Here is a 20,850-nt window from a genome sequence, read left to right as displayed (position 1 = left end):
ACATTTAAACAGTTTAAAAACAAAAACAGTATTTTTACTTAATATAAAATTTCGCTGTCATCTGTAAGATGCGTTTTCCAACATGGTAAAATATGGCATTTTAAAAGGTATGAAAACTGCCTGGCTTATGATAATGCAATTTAATTAAAAATCTTTTAATTTACAAACAAAGCGGCAATATAAAAAGAAAAACATTTTACATTTTGTTTTTTTTAAATCGTACCCATTGATATAGTTTGGTGGGACAAAGTTTGTGGAACAGAACAATAAGTAAAAATCTGAATACTGAGCTGTTCGGGGGAATCCTGTGTGTCACACATTCAAGTCCTGGAAAAGGCCCCACGTTCTCTTAAGTATGCCAATATGAAATGTTACATGACGTTTTGTTCGACAGAAAGTGTGAACCTCCTGTGGGCATGCACATTTGCCCTCACAGCTGCAACCATTTCGTTTGATTTAACGGTCAAATTCATGCACGTAGTATTAACATTTGCTTTGCTGTGTGACACTGTTCCTTTCCTAGACAAATGCATGTACATGGTTAAAAGTGACTCTTGGTCGGACACGTCTCACTGCATTAACCAGATGTATCATCATCTCTCTCTCTTTCTCCACTCACTCTGACTGTTGTGTCCACTCCAGCTGTGGCCAGCCGGTGAATGCGTCCATCTGTGCTGTGCTGGAAGTCCAGACTGTAGACTGGCTCCTTGTTGTGCCATGCAATCTCACACGTTACCACCTTCATCTTATTTTATATCCAACACTGACCCCAGGAAGGAAAAACACATACATGTTACTATAACCAGGTTTATATAGGCTCGTATTCACTCAGGAGCCAAAACAGACTGTTATGTCTACACGCTGACAAGTACGAACCCTGTATTACGGACTACAGAAGAAAATTATTTGATAAAACAACTAATTTCAGTCACTGAAACCGAATGCTAACAAGCTTGCTAACACCATTAGCATTACATTTAGCAGGTTTGTTGGGATGATTTGTGGCTGAAATTACAAACGACAGACAAGGTACGTGTGCACATAAGTTACTGTTAGCTAACGAGTGTGTTCGTCACAGATACAACCGAGTTGTGCATGTCTAATCTTTGAAATGAAGTTATGTCGAAGTAGATTGCAGCGTTTTACCTCCTCTGTTGTCCAGCTGAAGCGACCTGTAAATTCCCGCGTACGATTCGTTCAAAACTTCCGGTCGCCTCGGCTGCACTGATTGGACGAAAACGCGGAAGGGGAGTGATTATTGTAACGTGCTGAAAATGTTGATAATTCAAACTTATCAAGCACATACCGGGTCCATTAATATGACTGAAATACGGCTTGTTTTCCACTTCATCTTTGGGCACCCATGTTTAGTACACCTGTTTGCTGATGTATGCCAATAAATTCATGTTTTTCGAGTATAATCTATTGAGTTTCTCTGTCGTCAAACTAATTTCAGTTTGCAATCATCAACAGTTGTGCTAACTACTGCACGCAGCCCCCTTTCTTAAAGCACATACATGTGATTTAAAACTTAAATAGTGGTTACACAGTAGAAAGCTACCTAAACTAAACTTCTATTCATAGTATTTTTTTCACCGGTAAACATGTAGTATGTATAAAGTGTAAACAGTACACAACAATAAACAGAACTTCAGTTTTCTGTGAAATGTGAGCCCCACACTGTTTATTTTGTTCAATGTCTTTTTTGGACTATAAAGGTGGTATTTTCAAGAAGATACCAAAAATACAAGCAATGCAACATCCCCTTTACAGTTTTTTCCCCGATTGCTTAGACACAGCTTTTGAAACTATAGGTTATTTTTACAATCGATACACTAACCACAAAACCTTACTCCAAAAGAGCAAAACATTAGCCTACGCATTGCTTACAAAAGCAAAGAATTATTTAAAATCTCTTCAGAGTCTTTATTTTAACCTTTGTTTTTGCATCAATACGGTACACAAATTTTTTCATATAAGCAGCAACTACGCACTGAAAGTATAAATGAACAACACTTTTGGCTTTTGATTTTTCTGTTTGTAGGGCATAGTAGTTTGCCACGTCATGCATGTAGTACAGTAAAACTCACATACACATAGGTGCCCAAATGTTTAAAGTTTAGAGTTTTTATTTTTATTTATTTATTTATTTTTTTACACGATCTAAATTTGTTTTGAAAGGGACTTTTGAAAGAGCTGCTTCATCCATTGCAGAGAGACTTACACTGTTGATGTTTTGGACCACATACTTACAATGTGGGTCTCCTGCTCTGGGTTCAACAGTCAACCTGTTCCACAAGATAAGTTTCCTTTCAATTCTGCAAAAAACATTGATCATTTTTACAGTAGCTATGGATCCTTGTTATTACAGTGCATAGACGATTAGGCTATTACTGAACCAGTACCAGCGCCATACAACAGTTTGTTACTTACCGTTCTTATTTCAAAACAACCAGATGATACAGTGTCTCACAAAAGTGCATACACCCCTCTCAACACTGAAGAAATTACACTTTGCAACAATGTAAAGTAGTGAGTGTAAAGCTTGTATAACAGTGTAAATTTACTGTCCCCTCAAAATAACACATCACACAGCCATTAATGTATAAACTGCTGGCAACAGAAGAAAATGTCCCAATTGGGACCAAAGTGTCAATATTTTGTGGCCACCATTATTTTCCAGCACTGCCTTAACCTTCTTGGGCATGGAGTTCACCAGAGCTTCACAGGTTGCCACTGGAGTCCTCTTCCACTCCTCCATGATGAGATCACGGAGCTGGTGGATGTCACCTTGTGAGACCTTGTGCTCCTCCACCTTCTGTTTGAACATACCCCACAGATGCTCAATAGGGTTTAGGTCTGTAGACATGCTTGGCCAGTCCATCACCTTTACCCTCAGCTTCTTTAGCAAGGCAGTGGTCGTCTTGGAGATGTGTTTGGGGTCGTTATCATTTTGGAATACTGCCCTGCGGCCCGGTGTCCAAAGGGAGGGGATCATGCTCTGCTTCAGTAGGTCACAACACGTTGGCATTCATGGTTCTCTCAATGAACTGCAGCTCTCCAGTGCCGACAGCACTCATGCAGCCTTAGACCATGACACTCCCACCACCACGCTTGACTGTAGGCAAGACACACTTGTCTTTGTATGCCTCACCTGGTTGTCGCCACACATGCTTGGCACCATCTGAACAAAATAAGTTTATCTTGGTCTCATCACACCACAGGACATGGTTCTAGTAATCCATGTCCTTAGTCTGCTTAGTCTTCAGAAAACTGATTGCGGGCTTTCTTCTGGGAAGACAGCCATGCAGACCGATTTGATGCAGTGTGTGGCGTATGGCCTGAGCACTGACAGGCTGACCCCCCACCCCTTCAACCTCTGTAGCAATACTGGCAGCACCCATCCATCCATTTCCCAAAGACAACCTCTGGGTATGATGCTGAGTAAGCACAATCAACTTCTTTGGTCGACCATCGCGAGGCCTGTTCTGAGTGGAACCTCTCCTGTTGAACCGCTGTATCGTCTTGGCCACTGTGCTGCAGCTCAGTTGCAGGGTCTTGGCAATCTTTTTATAGCCAAGACCATCTTTATGTGGAGCAACAATTCTTTTTTTCAGGTCCTCAGAGAGTTCTTTGCCATGAGGTGCCATGTTGAACTTCCAGTGACCAGTATGAGGGAGTGTGAGAGCAATAACACCAAATTTAACACACCTGCTCCCAATTCACACCTGAGAACTTGTAAAACTAACGGGTCACATGACACCGGGGAGGGAAAATTTGGCTATTTGGGCCCAATTTGGATATTTTCATTTAGGTGTGTACTCACTTTTGTTGCCAGTGGATTAGACATTAATGGCTGTGTAATGTGTTATTTTAAGGGGACAGCAAATTTACAGTTATAACAGCTGTACACTCACTACTTTACATTGCAGCAAAGTGTCATTTCTTCAGTGTTGTCGCATGAAAAGATATAATCAAATATTTACAAAAATGTGAGGGGTGTATGCACTTCTGTGACATTCTGTACCTGCAACAGTACAGCGGCTCAGATTTGGTTGAACCCCTTGCCCATGCAGCTTCCTTCAAGCTCATCCCATGGTTGAAAACATGGTCAACCATAGTTACTCTGATTTAATCTGTTATGTTCCTGACTCCCTTTTCCTCATTCCTCTTCATTCTCCCCCGTCTTCCTCTTACTTCTTCACCTCCTCATCCTCATCTAATTCTCACCTCTCTTTCTCTCCAAAAGTCTCCATTGTTAGCCAAACCAAATGTTTACCTTTGGCCTTAATACGTATAGTGCTCAAGCTCTGATTGGTATTTGAACTAATCTACAAGTGTTTTCACATGTGTCAATGTGGAATTCCTATTTTCATTACATAGTGTAGAAAAATATAGTAATGTTTACAGTTTTGATAGAAGTGTGTTATTGAATTGCAAACTGAGTGTAAAGCAAAGAATGTGCATTCAGTTTGGCACATGTTATAAACGATCTGTGTTCATGGTTTCAGAAAGTGTTTCAAGAAAGACTGTTAGTGTTTAAGAATTCAGAAAACAAACTGTAATACACTGGATCACCTGTATGCTTGTAATGCTGCTACTACCAGTGGACACTTTACCACACTTTGCCATTTAATTCATTACACAAGACAACTTTCACACTCACCAGTGTATTAAGTGAAACTATAGAATGGCCATCACTGAAATCTTAAATCAGCAAGCAAACACAGCCTGTTTTAAGGACATAGCAAGTTTCTTCTCTAGCTATTTCAGTTAAGTTTCAGTTTTTGTCACTCAGAAACATACTGTGCGGTTTGTTGCAAGCCCTATTTTCTATAATGTTTGTCATATCAATTCACAAGGACACCAATGATAATGTGTCAGAGCATTTAATCAGAGACCAAAGACAGGAATTATAAAAAATATATTTGACATAGTGCATACAAAATCTGCAGCAATCCAAACCATAAACATAACAGCCAGTTGTCAATGTAAAACAGAATCACATATCGAGCCTGCTTGTTTTGAAAACCTAAACAAAAGGTCATACTGTGACTAGAATTACTTGATCAACACAATATCAAACAGTTGACTGTTAAATGTGTTACCCAGAAACTTAAGAGTAAAGTAAAAGTCCTGTAGCATTCAATTGTGTATGCCGTGATTATATCGTTTGTAGTTTTTTTCTGCATGTTTTGGTTAACTTATCTCTTCTGTTAAGAAAAAGAAATGCAAAGTAGGTTGTAGCCATTGCATTTACTGTACATCATAAAATCTGTACACATGTACACACCTTCAGCCCCACAAATAAAAAAGACTTAATTTCCCACACTCATAGGGACATGTATTCATTATTTAAAGGTGACGGGTTGCACTTTAATCTAGGATCTGATCATTTAATATTATACAGCCCAATGTCACCAATTTGGGGATTCATGGAGATGATTTGTTTATTCATTTACTGTTCAGTCCCTCAGCCCCACTTGTGTGACAGACGCCGCATCGGAGAGAACCTGTTCTAGGATCTCATCAATTACATTACACTCATAATTCACTTGGCCCAGGTCCAGGGCAGGCACGTAGGAGACAAGAAGGCGCCCGACGTTGTGCCGAAGCTCAATCAAACTGATGGAGAGAGAAAATGTGATTCACATGATTTTAATAATGATAATTCAGTGATAACTCATACAACATTAATGGAAAGCGATTTTACACCAACCAAACCTCTTGGATGAATCTGTGCTAGTGTCCGCTGTCCCTCCTGCCTTGTTGGGATCTGTTTGTACAGAAGAACCAGTGGCTCTGTGTGGAGCTGCGCTTCCCTCTTCTGCATTTTCCCCCTGCTGCTGCAGGCTCAACCTGAGTTCTTCACACTGGGCTGCCAGATTTGCCCTTTCCTCCTCCAGACTGTCCAACTGGTGGCGTAGCACACAGTGAACCCCGGAGGAAAGAAAATGAATAAAAGGAGGGAGGATAAGCAGGTCAACATCAACCAAACAAAAGGTACACAAAATTTATGTGGGCTGCATATAAACTGTATGCAGGTCAACATCAACCAAACAAAAGGTACACAAAATTTATGTGGGCTGCATATAAACTGTATACAGAGTCAATTATGCAAATGACAATGTGCTATATAACCATACAATCTTACTTACTCCTTTTATAGTTGCTTTTTTACATAAAGTGCACAGATTCATGTTTGATATTTGTAAATATGTTGTCCATATAGGTTTGATTGATCATAATCACTATATGTATGCATATGTGTCCAAAGGTCAGGAATGAACCTTCAAGCTCAAGACTTTAAAGCAATTTCTTTGGGCTTTTAAGTATCATTATCTGACAGAATAAAGGAAATATAATGCCTGTATTAAACGATAAGTCTGTTCATCTTCTATATTTTCTTACTGTCAACCAATCCCATTAAAAGTCCAAAACCAACAATAAATTGATTCTACAAAAATGTTTGAATTTCCTGTACCCAAAGCCTGATATACAGTAGCTTATTCCCTTTGTGCCATAAACCTCCAAAATCTGTTCTAAACACATTAATGAACCACACTGTTACACTGGGAGACATGTTCCTTCATTATGGTCAACATGGGCATTGTAGTTTATTTTGAGGTGGATCCCACATACGGTGCCCTGCTGCCTTATATACTCAGCTAGTCCCTAACAAATGCACTGTTTAAGTAACATTTTCTTATTAAAAATTTAAGAAATTACTCCGAGATATTTGGCTTTAGACTTTTTATGGGATTTGTTGTCAAGAAAAAAAGAATTAAAAAAAAGAGTATTGCAAGTCTTGCACTTATAGCTCAAAATACAGCTGGAACACTGACCTTCAAGCGCAGTTCATCCCTCTCCTTGTTTCTTTGATCCAGTTCCCGGACTAGACGGTCAACTTGCAGTGCAATCTCATCAATGTCCTTCTCCTCACCTTGTGCATCACTGGGCTTGGTCTCAGTGGCTGCCAGTAAAGTCTCTTTGTCTTTAATCAATTCATCGACTTTCTGTTTGGCCTTCTCAAACAGACTTTTGTAGTCCTTTTCCGGCTCCGTTTCCTCCGTCTGGCTGGCCTGGTGAGAGCACTCCTTCTTCACACTGATCTGAGACAGCTCCTGCAGTTGGCGGGTGAGGTTTTGGACCTGCTCTTTAAAGGAGTCTCTCTCCTGAGCTGTCGCCTGCATGAGCTCTAGGAGCTGGTCTTGCTGTTCCTGTACCTCAATCATACTGGGGTGGTGAAGTGGAGAGGAGTTTCTATCACAGGCATCTGCACAGGAAGGTTGAGCCTTTTCTGTGCTATCCAGATGATTTGTCACTCCGTTCTGCAAGGTCTGCTTTCCCACATCCTCACTGTGAGTGTCTCCACTGCTCTCTTGCTTAACAGCTCTTTGCTCACAGACATCTTCTTTACCACTCTGCCCTGCGCTCTCCTCCATTACGGTTTGATTTTCATCCCACTCTTCCTGCTTCACTTTGGGTGCTTCTGTCTGGGTGGTGATGCTGGCCACCACTAGAGGGGGTGCTGGGGAGGAACTGGTTCCCACAGCTGCCATTCCTGCAACATTAGCCTCCAAGGCGACATCTATTGCAGCATCATCGCTGCACTCCAACAGCATGCCAAAGTTAGCATCACTTTGCTCTCGCTCCGTCTTCACTTTAGTCAAATCTAAGCACGGACTTTTTGGCTTTGGGGTACTTGCAGTCTCCAAGATGAAAATGTCATCATCAGTATCATCATCATCATTACCAGCGAGCACTGACGGGGAGCTCTGTGGGCTCACATCCACTGATGTGGACGTATCTGGGGTGACCCGCTGGAAGCCATTAACTCTAGGTCTCTTGGGCGTCGTTCTTTGTGGAGTAAGAGACTGTGTTCTTTTCCCCCTGAAGTGCAGATAAAGGCACTTAATATGTTTTTTAAACATCAAATGGATATATTTAAGATCACATACAGCACAAAATCATACCTCGGGGGGCGCGTTGACAGTGAGCATACACTAGTAATAACTGGAAGACCACTGCTACTGGAAGGGCTGCAAGCTAGAGAGAAAGACAGCAGACTTAAAAAAAACGATCTCTCAAAGTTTCACACACACAGAATATATTTTCCTACCAGCTTGGGAAATTGTGGAGGACCTCAATGAAGAGGATTTAGCCATCGCAGCACCCCCTAGTAGTGACTCAGTGTTCAACCTTCTCCTTGGGGTAGTGGCAGTAGAGGGGGAATGGACAGTCTGACAACAACAACAAACACAAAACATAGAGAACACAATGATTATGTTTAGTGAAATCAATTGCAGTCGTCACTCCCAACCTTCTTTGATGTCACATGGAAAACATACTAATTGACGCAGCTGCTGTTGGGCCAAACGCTGTTCTTCCAGGCACCTTCGCTCTTCTTCTTCCTAGAAAACAAAATCATAAAAGCACTATTAATCACATGTTAACCTTTATGGAATCAGAAATCAATACTATCAGAAAATTAAGAATATATTCCAAATCGCACTGAGGTGTTGCAGGAACAGCAGGCAGAAAGATGGCAGGTGATTTACAGCAGACGACGGTGTGTCCTCACCTTTTGTCTTTTCTTCTCTTCATTCTTTTTGTCTACCTTCTCCCTGTACAAAAGAAAATAGAGGTAAGGTAGGGCAGGTAACTTTTTGGCAGCTTAATACAAGAATGTGCCATTGTTATTGGGTCTAAATATTCAGTTACATTTTAGGCAAACGTAGTGGCAGTGTTTTTAATTAAAATCGGACTCACTGTTGTTTATAGGTTTTGCGGTATGATGGTTGATCATCATCCGAGTCCTCGGCCTCCTCATCTATGTTGCAGTTCCTGGGAGGACAAATGAGACAGAGATGGAAAACATTGTTTATGGTTTATCTAGTTCCACTAGCCACTAGTGAGCAACCTCTGCTGTGAGGAACCTTTTCATGCCTCATGTCCCTTGAAGAGCATTTTGAGAAATGATCAGCAGTAATTTTAAGCTCAGGTAGAACAGTTAAGTACCAACAGAAAAGTGTAATGCAGCCTTCAACACCAGGGGGAGACAGTGCTATACAGATTTGTGGATCGGAATATGAGTATCTTTTTCTCTGTTCTAATTGTTTATTTTATCAGATCAGAATGTGATTAATGCCAACAGATTTTTCAAGGCTTTGGTTACCTGAACTGAGGATCGGGGTTCATACGGCAGAACCACTGTTCTGGCAGCTTGCTGCAGTCAATCCCATCAGGGAGTTTGCGCCAGCGCAAACAATCATCACACTGCACCCAGTTTTGATCTGGTCGCTTCCTGTAGACATAAGTTTCAGAGCATCTTAGAAGTCAACATGGTTAGACAGATATATGTGCAGAGTGCATGATGTCAGTCACTGCAAAATGTACTAACGTGGTATCTTCAATTGGTATGCAGTTTGGGTCCTCTGTATTTCTCCTGTGGCGGATTTCCTGCCAGTACTCCTCCAGTTTGATTCCCAAACTGGCCATAGTTTTCCTGTTACAGGAAATAAAGAACTTCAGACTTATGCATTTCTGGGCCCATGTTGACAAATAATCCAGTAATATGAGACTTTAAAAATATGTTTACGTGGGCAGATTCATTCATTTAGACCTTTATCAGACCAATGCAATCAAAACTGAATGCATCCTCACTGCTATTACCTGTACTTATCTGTCTCATTAAAGCTCTGTTTGTTGTGCGTAGGTTCTAGAAAGTAACAGTCTATGACTCCAATGACCCCAACACCTTTGTTGTTGGCCTGTAGAGGGACAAAAGAGGTGAGCACTGGATGAAGAAAAAAAAAACAAACATGCAAAAAAAAAAAACAAAAAAAAACAAAACAAAAAAAAAACACATGCTCACAACACAGACTCACCTTAATCTGGCAGCCAACACGCTCGTAGGCTTTGATGAGGCGATTCTTGTGATACATCATAATGCCATATTGGTCTTTACTTTTGGTGTTATAGCCAAAAGTGATAGGAATGCGTACTTTGTCCTAAAATAACATTCAAGGAAAACTCAAGACCAAAGAAAGAAGCAAAGAGTTTTTGCGCACAAGCGTTCCAAATTCTAAGAAATTATTAGTCAACACATATTCCAAACCAAAGAGAAAAAGGTCAAAAAAAGGCTCAGCTCAGCCTGTGATGAAAGGATACCAGGAAAGTGGGCCTGTAGTGGTCCGTATTGCGGAAGGCCAGACTCTTTGCAATGAGCTGAGATTTCACCTTTACACCACGTATGATGATCTGCATCCGAGGCTTCAGATAGAGAATACTGCAATATGCCTAAGGTCAAAGAAAAGTATTGATTTATTAATTCATGTAAATGGAACGTGATATCAAGAGTCAGTCTACAAGTTTATAAATTATAAATATTTGTTTCTTGTACACACAAAACAGAATATCTACAATTACATGCAACTGGGTTGGTTATAGTGCAATGGATAAAACACATGCCTTTGGTGTGAGAGACCTGGATTCAATCCCCCACTGTGACCCATCCACCATTATGTCCCTGAGCAAGACACTTAAGAGATGTGCGACGTCTGGCATGTATAGCAATTGTAAATCGCTTTGGATAAAAGCGTCCGCTAAATTAATAAATGTAATTGAATGGATTTCACTAAAAGAAGTAGCTCGACTTTACTAAAAATGCAAGAGAAAAAAAACTAAAATTGAATGATTACAAACCTCAGACATGTTTTAAGACACAAAAATAAATTTCTTGGAATAACAATTTAGAGTTAAATCCCTAACAATTTGTAAAATTATATTTAATACTCGAAAAATCCAGAAACTATGAACATCATGCACATCATTCTGCATAATGAAGGTCAAACATCCAAGTGAAGTAACAATAAGCAAAACACATTTTTTTAATTAATGGTGAGGGACTTTAAAATGTAAGGGTTTGATGCTTGTATAAGTAGCATTGTATAGTTGGTCAACAAGTGACTGTGGGTGGATAAGGCATAGAAATGATGCCTTAGGTATAATATAGAATCATTTTGAATTTTTTGAAGACAGGGACATTACTACTACTACTGCTTACCCGCAGTGAGTAAACACACTCAGGGATGTGTGATATGACCCCTGGATGATGAGTAGTGTCATTTATTGCCTCATAGACATCAGCTGGAATTCGGATATCGTAACGGTCCCTCTCAAAATCAAACTCAGTTGATCCAGTAGATGTCCTGTTGAAAAACAAACAAACAGTATAGATGAATAGGCCTCTATATCTGGTCTTAATGGTGATTCTTGAATCCCAGAGAAAGACCCCTAATACAAAACATTATGTTGGTATTCATTATTGATAACCAGTGTTAACAACCTTTCTACTGTTTGTTGAAAGCACTGTTTTGTGTGTTTGTCCTGAAAGCTGAATGGTTAGTAAATAGGGTGTTGACACATTTTTCATCTGATCATTGTACAATGTTGGGTTTTGACTAGTGGCAGAGCGCAACATAGTGGAATTACACCGTAGCCATTGGCTTCTACAATAAAACATACATCTTTGTATGTGTGGAATACAGACAGACCTGTGGAGATTCCAGATGATGATCCGTGTGCCAGTTTTTTTCCCAGAGGAACAGGGGTAAGTGATGGCATCAATCTCATGGAGCAGTTCTTCCTGTGTCTTGAAAGGGGAATAGCGCAGGATGTCCTGCAGACTGGCTTTGTGCTCCTCTTTCACGCAGAGTAAAGCTGAAGTTAAGGACAACTTCCAATGAAAAATTAGGACAAATGGATATAAGACTGTCTGACGTTGGATTGGGAGAAAATGTGCTTCTCTAAAACATGTAAAAATCCTAAACAATCTAGTAGTTCGAGACTTTAATATGTTACATCCAAACTGTTTGAGTAGAATATCAGATTTCTCTACAACTTAAAAGTAGTGCTCCTGTACCAAATTCACACCAAAAAGATATTATTTGTTGACATGATGCAATATGCCTTAATGCATTAGTTAAAGGATATGCTCCTTTGTGTCCCTCTGTTCAAAGCAGACAATAGGTACAATTATCTGCTTAGCATCGATCTCCTTCAGGTAGGTCTGAGAAAGCATCCCGACGCAGGAGCTACTCTCTGACTTGGAAAATACGATGGTGTCTTTACCAAGACGCATGGCTCCAGACTTGAAACCGTTGCCATACATACCAATTGGCTTTACACCCTTCACAGCAACCTTGTCACTGTAGCCAAAGCTTGATGGGGGGAAAAGAAACAGATTCTTTAGTGAGTATATGAATCACATCATGGTTCATATGTATTCATCATTTACATTATTGTTTGTTTTTAAAGGTTTGAGGCAGTGGTCTTTATGATGTATGCCAGCACTGGTAGTGTCAATATTTAGTGGGCCATTACACTCAACTACCACAAATAACAGATTCTAAATAACAAATATCAAAATAACAATGGTTTTACATAAAATATAAACTGACATTTCTGAAATTCCAAAAATATTGATGGTGCAGAAAGTATTTAACAACTCTTTCCATAATTTCCGGAAAAATACCAAGCAGCAGTATCTGTACCTGAGCATCTTATGCATTGCTTTATAGTCCACTCCATTTCCATTATCCATAAAGCTGAGGCATTCTTGTTCATTGACCATAGTCTTATCAATCCAGAACTGTTTTGCACTGACATCTGGATCGTAGGCATTGTCTGTAGAAAAAAAAGAAAAACAGGGGCAACTTGACACAACTTCACATGAAAACCTCAACCTCCAGCATTGAAAGTTCTGAAATTGACCTCATCTTTACCCCACAAAAAAATAGTGTTTTTTTTCTGAGTCTATCATCTTATTGGTTAAAGAGGTGGTATTATACTTTTTGGCTTTTTCCCTCTTCTTTATTGAGTTACATATCTATTTTGTACACGTTATAGGTTTGCAAAGTGAAAAAGCCCAAAGTCCACCCCAAAGGGAATTCCCATCTCCCACAGAAAACTCTGCTCTGAACTGCCTGAAAACAGCTTGTTTGTAGACCAGCCTTTACTTCTGCTGTATTGTGATGTCACACGTAAATACATGTCATAATGCTCGCCGCGACTAGTCTGACATGCCCTCAAAAACACCGGTGGAAAAACACTGAGCTCCAGCACACACCTCTCCTCTCCCTTCCAAACACTAGCTACCCTCCAGGCAGTCAATGCAACTCCCAACAAAGAGCATTTAGAGACGTAGAAGATGTATCACTCCATAGCTAAAACGAAGCCTTCAACACAGGGTGAAAAGAGGAGCTGCAGCAATGTGCAGTATGAAAAAATAATGTTGTTTTTTGAAAATGAAGCCATGTAAACCCGTTCTGGTACAACTTCTAAATAGGATTTTGATCCTGAAAAGGAGCATAATACATCCTCTTTTAATGGCATTTTCTGGCCCTGGTCTGAAGCATTCTGGCACTTTGCCCAATGTCCATAATACCGTTAGCTCAGGAGCTTTCTGGCACATTCCCCATAATACAATTAGGTGAGGGAGCCCATTACCTAAAGAATCATTTTAGTATTTTTAACCCAGGCCCTATCTTCACATATTTTGGTGTCAAAATGACTAGTAGGTGGTGGTACAAAAGATTTTGGTATCCACGCAGTAGATGGCTTCAGCTACGAGCCGACTGCAGTGGTGGCAACTGTGCCCATCAAAATTACGCCCACAAAAGTGCTTCTTTTTGCCACTGACAGCAGCATAAGAGGTGTCGAACAACATCATGGACATGGAAAGGATCCCTACAAGTGAGTACCGCTGACACATTTTGTTTTCAACAAGAAACTGTGTTGATCAAGGAAAATTCTTGCTCTGAAATATGAGAGGCAGGTTGTTGCAGAAAACGCCTAGCATTACTCCAACACAACAAACCCCTCTGTCCAACTGTGACTCACATTTCCACCGGTTTGGCTACTGCTTCCAGTTTGTGGCTGCCCGCTGAAGATATCTGCTGCACAGATTTCAAAACGTTTTGTACCAACTATTACTCATTTCAACGGCCAAAAAATCTGAAATAGGGCAATGGTTTAAAAATACTGAAATTACCCTTTAACATGCCTTTTTCCTTGACACCATTGAAATCAGGAATTTACAGCATGCGTTTTTTAGAAAACCTACAGCACACACACTGTCAGGTGGCTACATTTGGAAACACAGTTCTTTAAACATGCAAACTTAATATCAGATGTGAATATAGTTGATATTGGCTGAGATAGATATGTTTGTATAGTGTACACACAGAGTATGTTTAATGAAAATCTTCTACAGCCGTTATGATTTAGTTATGAGTATTATAAGATTAAAATTATAATATGCAAGACATGCAGATTTTTAAAAAACTACAATTTAAGGGACATTTGATTTTATATCAAATGGGCGACAACTGCAAACACAACTTAATTATTACTCATTATATACATGTGTATGTATGTATACATTAACAATTACATTATCAGTCATTTTGAATTTTGCTGACTGTTGTTACAACATAATAGTAATAGTAATCACACTGCCTGCACATGCTTATTTCGTATAGGCTCTGCCATAGCGAGTTTGGTCACTTCTCCTTCAAGACTGGCAAACAAATCATAGCTGGTTTCCATAAAACACATCACTACCAAATTGCCGGAAGGAGAATTTTGAAAAATAAGTTGGTATTTGAATCATACAGTTGTGAGTCAGAGCCTATAATCATAATCATAAAACTGGGGTGTGGTTAAATACACTGAAGTTGCTGTTTAACCTAAAACTCTACTAGGCATAACAAAGTGCTTTGTTGCTAAGTCACTCTCCCTGTCTGTGTCTGCTCTGCTGACATTCTCAGTCAGCAGTATGTTTTATAAAGTGGCTGAAACGACACTCTTTTGGAGGAGGACAGCAGCAGGTGCACCGCATGTGGAAAACAAAACTGAAACTGAACTGAAGAAGTAAACATCAGCCCTAAAACACTAAACAACATAAAAATCCAAGCTTCCCAAAAGGAATGAATGTAACCTTTTGACCACGCACTAACAATCTCATCTTATTTTGATATTTTTTTGCAGTTTTCTAGCATGTTATTTACCTAGTGCACACAAGACAATTTACTATAAACTCATATCTCTCTAAATTTCAGATTCACACAGCCAACCTGTCAGAGGTAATCAAGGTTTTTTAATAATAAGTCCCCTGTTATTGGGTATTTGTATAACCCTATCCCACTGTTTACATATAATATGGTATTAACTTGTGTGCACAAGATAACTAATACTGACAGTTTCTATTCAGTGACACTGGTTTTCAGTTTCAATTCTCTGTCAGTCTTTTGGCATGGAGAGAGCATGATTTCCATTTACAAAATACAACTGTGTGACAATGACTCACCTATGAGTTCAGCAATGGCGCTAAAGGGCCCGATGTGGCTGGTGGAATTTGTGTGAAGAAACTTCGGACAAAGCTGCAAGTGGAGCAAATTAATAATTACACAATAGTTCCGTTCGTTTTCAAAGTGCTCTTATTTTCATACATCTATGTGTGAAGGTATCTACAAAATGTTATACGTTCAATATAATCTTATGTGTGATATGTTGACATAAATGTAACCCTTACACTGGATAATATAGCTTTGGCTTATTGAAAACATTTGCATATCAATGTGATTCTTAGAACAGGTTTGACGTGCGCATGTGGTCAAATGATCTCTGATGCATTTTGGTGTAAACTGTCTCCAAAACTGAATTTAACATCAAATATTAGAGTGTGTTGCTCTTGTCAGTCAGTACCTGTCTGATTGATGGTGCTTGTTGTCTTCATATAAATAACATATATGACTAATGTGACTCCATTGACAGCACATGTCTTATTGGAAGTGCAAGCCATTATTTAGACCTGGATGACCACTCAAGTGTAAAATTCTGGTCTTAAGTGCCTAAGGATTTTGAGAATAGATGCTGTGCATAAATATTCCTAAATGTTAGGAACTGGTCTGAGCACACAGATTATTTGAGGGAGCTCCAGAAGTTTTCTAAACTAAGCTAGACATCAGACAGTCACTTGTGTGTTACACACAAGGCTTTATGATTTGAAATAAAGACAATATAATTCAATATTTCTACATCTTTTATATGTAGAATAAGTTTAATTTGTAATTTCTGTGTTTTCTAATGTATTTTTGCTCTTTCAAACAACAAAAAAGCATTAATATACTCTTTCATCCTGTCCAGTATAGTAATTAATGCACATTTGACAATTTATATAGATGTGGATTATAGTTATATTATAGTCTGAAACTACTGCTCTGGAAACACTTAATGTTTATGGATGGCATTTATATGGTCATCTTATATCTTTAAAGTATTTGCTTTTATTTGATATGTTACAGTGAAGAGAGATGAGAAATATGGGGTTGGAGATGGTGTAGTGCACAAGACACATGCGCTTGGTGTGGGAGACCCAGGTTTGAATCCCACTGCAACAAATCCAATGTGTCCCCGAGCAAGACACTTAACCCCTAGTTGTGTGACCCCTTACATAGCAATAGTAAGTCCCTTTGGATAAAAGCGTCAGCTAAATGATGTAATGTAGGGAGAATGAGAGTGGGATGACATGCAACAGTGTCCCCAGTCAGAGGACGCCCCCACCAAAATCTTCTCTGAACAGCTCTATACTCATCAGCCCATTACTTATATGGTCTGGACAGAGAAAAAGTGAAATTGTGTTTTCACAGATGTGACAGCAGCAATGTGGTGCAGACACTTTGTGTCCCACAAAGTAACAAACCCGAAAAATTATTAGGCCTAAATCTTTGGTAAAACATTTTGCTTTCTTTGTGTTGAAATCAGCAGTTAGTTTACCAAAACACGCAGCTTGATTGACATTTGTCGCAGGTAACGTGACGGTTTAGAACATTTATTTCTTTAATACAAACTGCAAAAATGTTATACTTGTTTAAAGATAAAGTAAATATATGGTACTGGCATAGTGTATATTTGGGAAACAGCTAAAAGTTTAAGCGGTCAGCAGGCTGTTATTATATGTTATTTTTTTTAAGTGGAGAATCTGAACCAGAGTAACTTTTGTTATGCAGGTAACTGTTATGTGTACAGATATGAGGAATTTGCCTCGTCTTACGTGGGTCTCAATGTATACATACACAGAACAAGCATTGACAACAAACTCAACCAAAGCAGACACAAACTACCCTGCACAGATACACAAATACGCACGAACATAAACCCGAAAACAACATTTGCAACGTTAGATAGCAAGACAATAGTGCAATAGAGCAGAGTGCAAAGGATGCTGAAATAAATATTTCTGTGCAGGTATTTTTACGTAACGTTACATGAGATAGGTGGATGTGATACTGCATGAATAGCATGCGTATAACGTTATAACGTGTGTTTTGGGGTGATGATATTTGATAAAATAAACTGAATTAGAACAATGAAAAATAAATTGTAAATAGTTAACAGGTAAGTTAAAGTTAAATTATATGCTAGAGTCGACGGTTAGGAAACATTGCAAAAGACATCAGTAACGTTACTGTTACAGCGAACCGGAAGTCAACCTTTGCCTTTAGACTCGGCGGTTTAACACCACAGGCAGACAGTGTAGCTACGTGCAATAATATGTTTTACAGCGTCAAATAAGTTGTGTACTAACATCACTGACGTTACTAAGCGGTAACGTAACGTTAATTTGCTAGCTGACGCCGAGTGAACGGGGACCACAGAGCTCTGTGGAGACTAACGTTACAATCAATATGGCATCTGAAAACAGTTTGTCTACATTATAGCGTTATTTAACTCCAATGCCAACATCTGTAGACTGTATCCAGTTATAACTGTAAAAAATCCTTAAATAAATGAGTAAATTTTACTCACCGTACTCAACGGGACACCGCGGTCAGCCTGCGCCGCCATCTTTACGTAAATACGCACGTCGGTAGGAGGAGTGAAGTCAATTTTTCATCGGAAACGAAATTATTTACCTCAATCCTAACACCCTGCGTTGCATTTGTTATTATAATAATGCAATAGTAACTCTGTTACTAATTGTTATGACTTAATATCTCAAAATAATAAATAATAAGTATCGCAACATAATGAGAAACATTCTCAAAACAATGACTTAGTATCTCATAACGTAGCATTACATACTTTATAGTGATCATTATTGATATACAAGGAATGTTCTGTTATCATATTGATATTGATATTGATAAGAGAATAAAGTTTGGCCATCAGACAAGTTTTGTTATTAGAAGTGCAGGTTCCTACACTGTATCACTCTGCATGCCTCTCCCACAGCAGCAGCGTTTCCTGTTGGCTCTGATGAACATGGGTCAGGATGGCCCTTACCTTCTCTTTGATTTCAGCACACAAACTTGCACGTTTTCTGATTACAATATGTTTATTGAATGAAGGCTTTTATTTTTTACAGTCTGAACAATGGAACAAATGGAGCCTAGTTTTGTTAAACAAGCAGGATAGGTAAATAATGGTGTCAAAAGCCAGACAAGAGGAGTTATTTGCATGTACTATGGAGCTTGATCAGTTGCTTCCTGGGACCAGCTTGCTTTCACATGTAGCCTAATAATAAAGTAATAATATTACCTTTTAATGTAATGGCATTTTTAATCTGGACTTCTAGGTGCAGCTGAAGCCTGGGTGGTAGGGTGGGCTTGTATTAAGGGCAAGGGGGCAGTGGTAAAGTTGCACAATGTTGTGCAGAGTTCAACTGCATGATTTCCAGTGGAAGTAATGACTGAATGATGCATCTGAAAAAAACTATTAGAAATGTTATGGTCACAGTACACAGAAACTTCAATTCATATCAGATTAACTCATACAGTCAGCAAAGTCTTTGCACGCTGTTTAAATGTGAAAACAGTTTATTGCAAATCTGTACATGGATGTCAAAAAAGTTAGACTTCTGGCTATTAAATTACCCGCATGTTTCGCATCGTGTGGTCCCATGGAGTCCCCTTTCAGTATCCCACATGGGACCTTATTTCAGAAAACATACGGTAGTCACCTGCAAAAGACAAAAACAGTTTTTAGGTTTTTTTACTTAGCTGGTTGTATGTGTGTCTGAACATCCTGCTGAGGGCGTGTTTGTGTGTGTGGCTGTGTGTGTATGTCATATGTGTGTAATAATGTGTATGTTGTGAGAAATAAATTCTGATTCTTAGGATTCACTGTAACTGAGAAATTAGCATTGATCACAGTTTTTTTTTAATCAATGGATTTTCTGACTTAAAATAAACGTCTGCTGGCATGTAGGTGAGAGTTTTAACATAGACTAATCAAGAGGTAGGGAAATATCTCTGATGACACATACATTTGCATTTCCTTTCTCCGCTCAGGAAGAGCCTTTGAGTGTGTGCTAATACTCTAGATGTGATCTGCCATTTGTTTCCCTTGTCTACCATTTGTCTTGGCAGTTACTATTGGCTGTTGAGTTTTGTAGTTGTCTGTATTTAAGAAGAGAAAATGCTGATTTCGGGAGAGAAACCATGCTTTCTCTCCGTGGCCACGTTACATAAAGAATAATTCATCACATCCATTTGACTCCGTATTAAGGAATTATTTTCCCTGACAATGTACTCCCCAGATACAGTTCATTAAAATTAAATGTCCGACCAGAGGAGAATATTCACGGATCACTGTTACTACAGTAAGCAGGGCCCTCCTTAGCCTACAGGCAGATATTAAAGCTCTGTAAACCTGACAAGTGAAGCTATGGAGGACCTTCCGGCGTGCTTGGACTGCACTCACTGGGAGGTTCACATAGGCTGTGATGTCCTACATCAGCTTCTGTGAGGGGTTTTTGAGTGGAGACAGGCCCAGGTTTTAGAGAGTTAAACTAGAGGTTTAGCATGGTCTGCAAGAAGCTAAAAAAATGGAGACTACAATACCGGTTCTCTGCTTCTGTCTGGATGGGGCTCAGGCAGATCACAAACTACCAACCTAAAGCCCCCCGCAGTTCTACTGTCAATTTGAAAGACAATGGGACAGTTAGGACTGTCCTGACACCTTCCCCTGTGACTCCGTTTATCAGCTCCAGACCACCAGCTCCAGCTCCCATAGCCCAGCAGGAGCCATCTCCATCTTCCACACCTCAGCAGGGGTCTGGGGCTATCAGCAACGCCCCACAGATCCACTCCTGGAAGCAGCTCCTGGATCACAGACCCATGCGGTTCAATGGCCTACAGAGCCAACAGGTCTGTAGATAATGCAGTACACATGGCCCTTCACCTCATCCTCCAGCACCTGGACTCCTCAGGAACCTATGCCAGGATCCTGTTTGTGGACTTCAGCTTTTAACACCGTCATCCCAGCTCTGCTGCAGGACAAGCTCTCTCTGCAGAGCGTGCCTGACTCCACCTGCAGTGGATCACAGACTTCGCAGGACGTCGAGCTGGGAAAACATGTCTTCGACTCCAGGACCATCAGCACTGGCTCCCTTAAGGCAGCATTCTTTCCCCTCTGCTCTTTGCACATATTCTGTATAGATATTCTCCTTATATCAATTAATTGTTTTAATATTTTATGTTTATTGGAATTCACCAAGTCACCAAAGCAAATTCCTTGTAAGTGTAAGCTACTTGGCCATAAAGCTGATTCTGAATAAAGTCGTAATGCAAAAATGAAGGGTCTGGGTGACGGGCTGTTATAAATGTGATGTTGCTTTCCAAGTGTGCTAAAACAGTTTGAAGCTTAGGGATTTTTCCCCCACATTTGTTGCTGCACCAGGAGACTACGTTCCCTAAATTATTGCTTTACCTGACTTGTTTTCAGATTGTGTACAGTCACACGGAATATTTTGTGAATGATGTGCACAAAATAGAATGCTTT

The 20,850-nt window shown here is 39.6% G+C and overlaps 1 protein-coding gene and 1 long non-coding RNA gene across 3 annotated transcripts; both read right to left on the bottom strand.

The window, feature by feature from the left end:
- Positions 1-206: 206 nt before the first annotated feature.
- Positions 207-1,044, bottom strand: LOC119904192. Its single transcript, XR_005444662.1, has 2 exons — positions 877-1,044; positions 207-763 (listed from the first exon to the last, which is right to left on the bottom strand). It is a non-coding gene; the product is annotated as an uncharacterized LOC119904192 (long non-coding RNA).
- Positions 1,045-4,873: 3,829 nt separating this feature from the next.
- On the bottom strand, positions 4,874-17,918 carry morc3a (MORC family CW-type zinc finger 3a). Of its 2 annotated transcripts, none has more exons than XM_038720667.1 (19): positions 17,875-17,918; positions 15,374-15,446; positions 12,558-12,690; positions 11,998-12,224; positions 11,559-11,718; positions 11,069-11,213; positions 10,174-10,302; positions 9,891-10,013; positions 9,676-9,773; positions 9,404-9,508; positions 9,179-9,307; positions 8,773-8,847; positions 8,585-8,627; positions 8,352-8,414; positions 8,123-8,243; positions 7,977-8,049; positions 6,846-7,893; positions 5,725-5,915; positions 4,874-5,625 (listed from the first exon to the last, which is right to left on the bottom strand). In XM_038720667.1, exons 1-19 carry the CDS (start codon positions 17,911-17,913, stop codon positions 5,466-5,468), a joined length of 3,135 nt encoding a protein of 1,044 aa, XP_038576595.1. In that variant the 5' UTR covers positions 17,914-17,918; the 3' UTR covers positions 4,874-5,465. The 2 variants fall into 2 exon arrangements, with proteins under 2 accessions (XP_038576595.1, XP_038576596.1); XM_038720668.1 differs by having other exon boundaries at positions 5,495-5,625; positions 5,720-5,915.
- Positions 17,919-20,850: the final 2,932 nt, after the last annotated feature.

Source organism: Micropterus salmoides, unplaced genomic scaffold (genome assembly GCF_014851395.1).
Source record: "Micropterus salmoides isolate LMB-PRFRI ecotype aquatic unplaced genomic scaffold, ASM1485139v1 Ms_hic_scaffold_15, whole genome shotgun sequence".
Taxonomy (NCBI): Eukaryota; Metazoa; Chordata; class Actinopteri; order Centrarchiformes; family Centrarchidae; genus Micropterus; species Micropterus salmoides.
This window is presented reverse-complemented; position numbering and strand designations above follow the sequence as displayed.

Coding starts and splice junctions, on each gene's coding strand:
- morc3a (XM_038720667.1), bottom strand. CDS start 17,913: ATGGCGGCGCAGGCTGACCGCGGTGTCCCGTTGAGTACG. Junction 9,774..9,890: donor GTGTTGGCTGCCAGATTAAG/GTGAGTCTGTGT, acceptor GTCCCTCTACAG/GCCAACAACAAAGGTGTTGG. Junction 5,916..6,845: donor GGGATGAACTGCGCTTGAAG/GTCAGTGTTCCA, acceptor CTACGCCACCAG/TTGGACAGTCTGGAGGAGGA.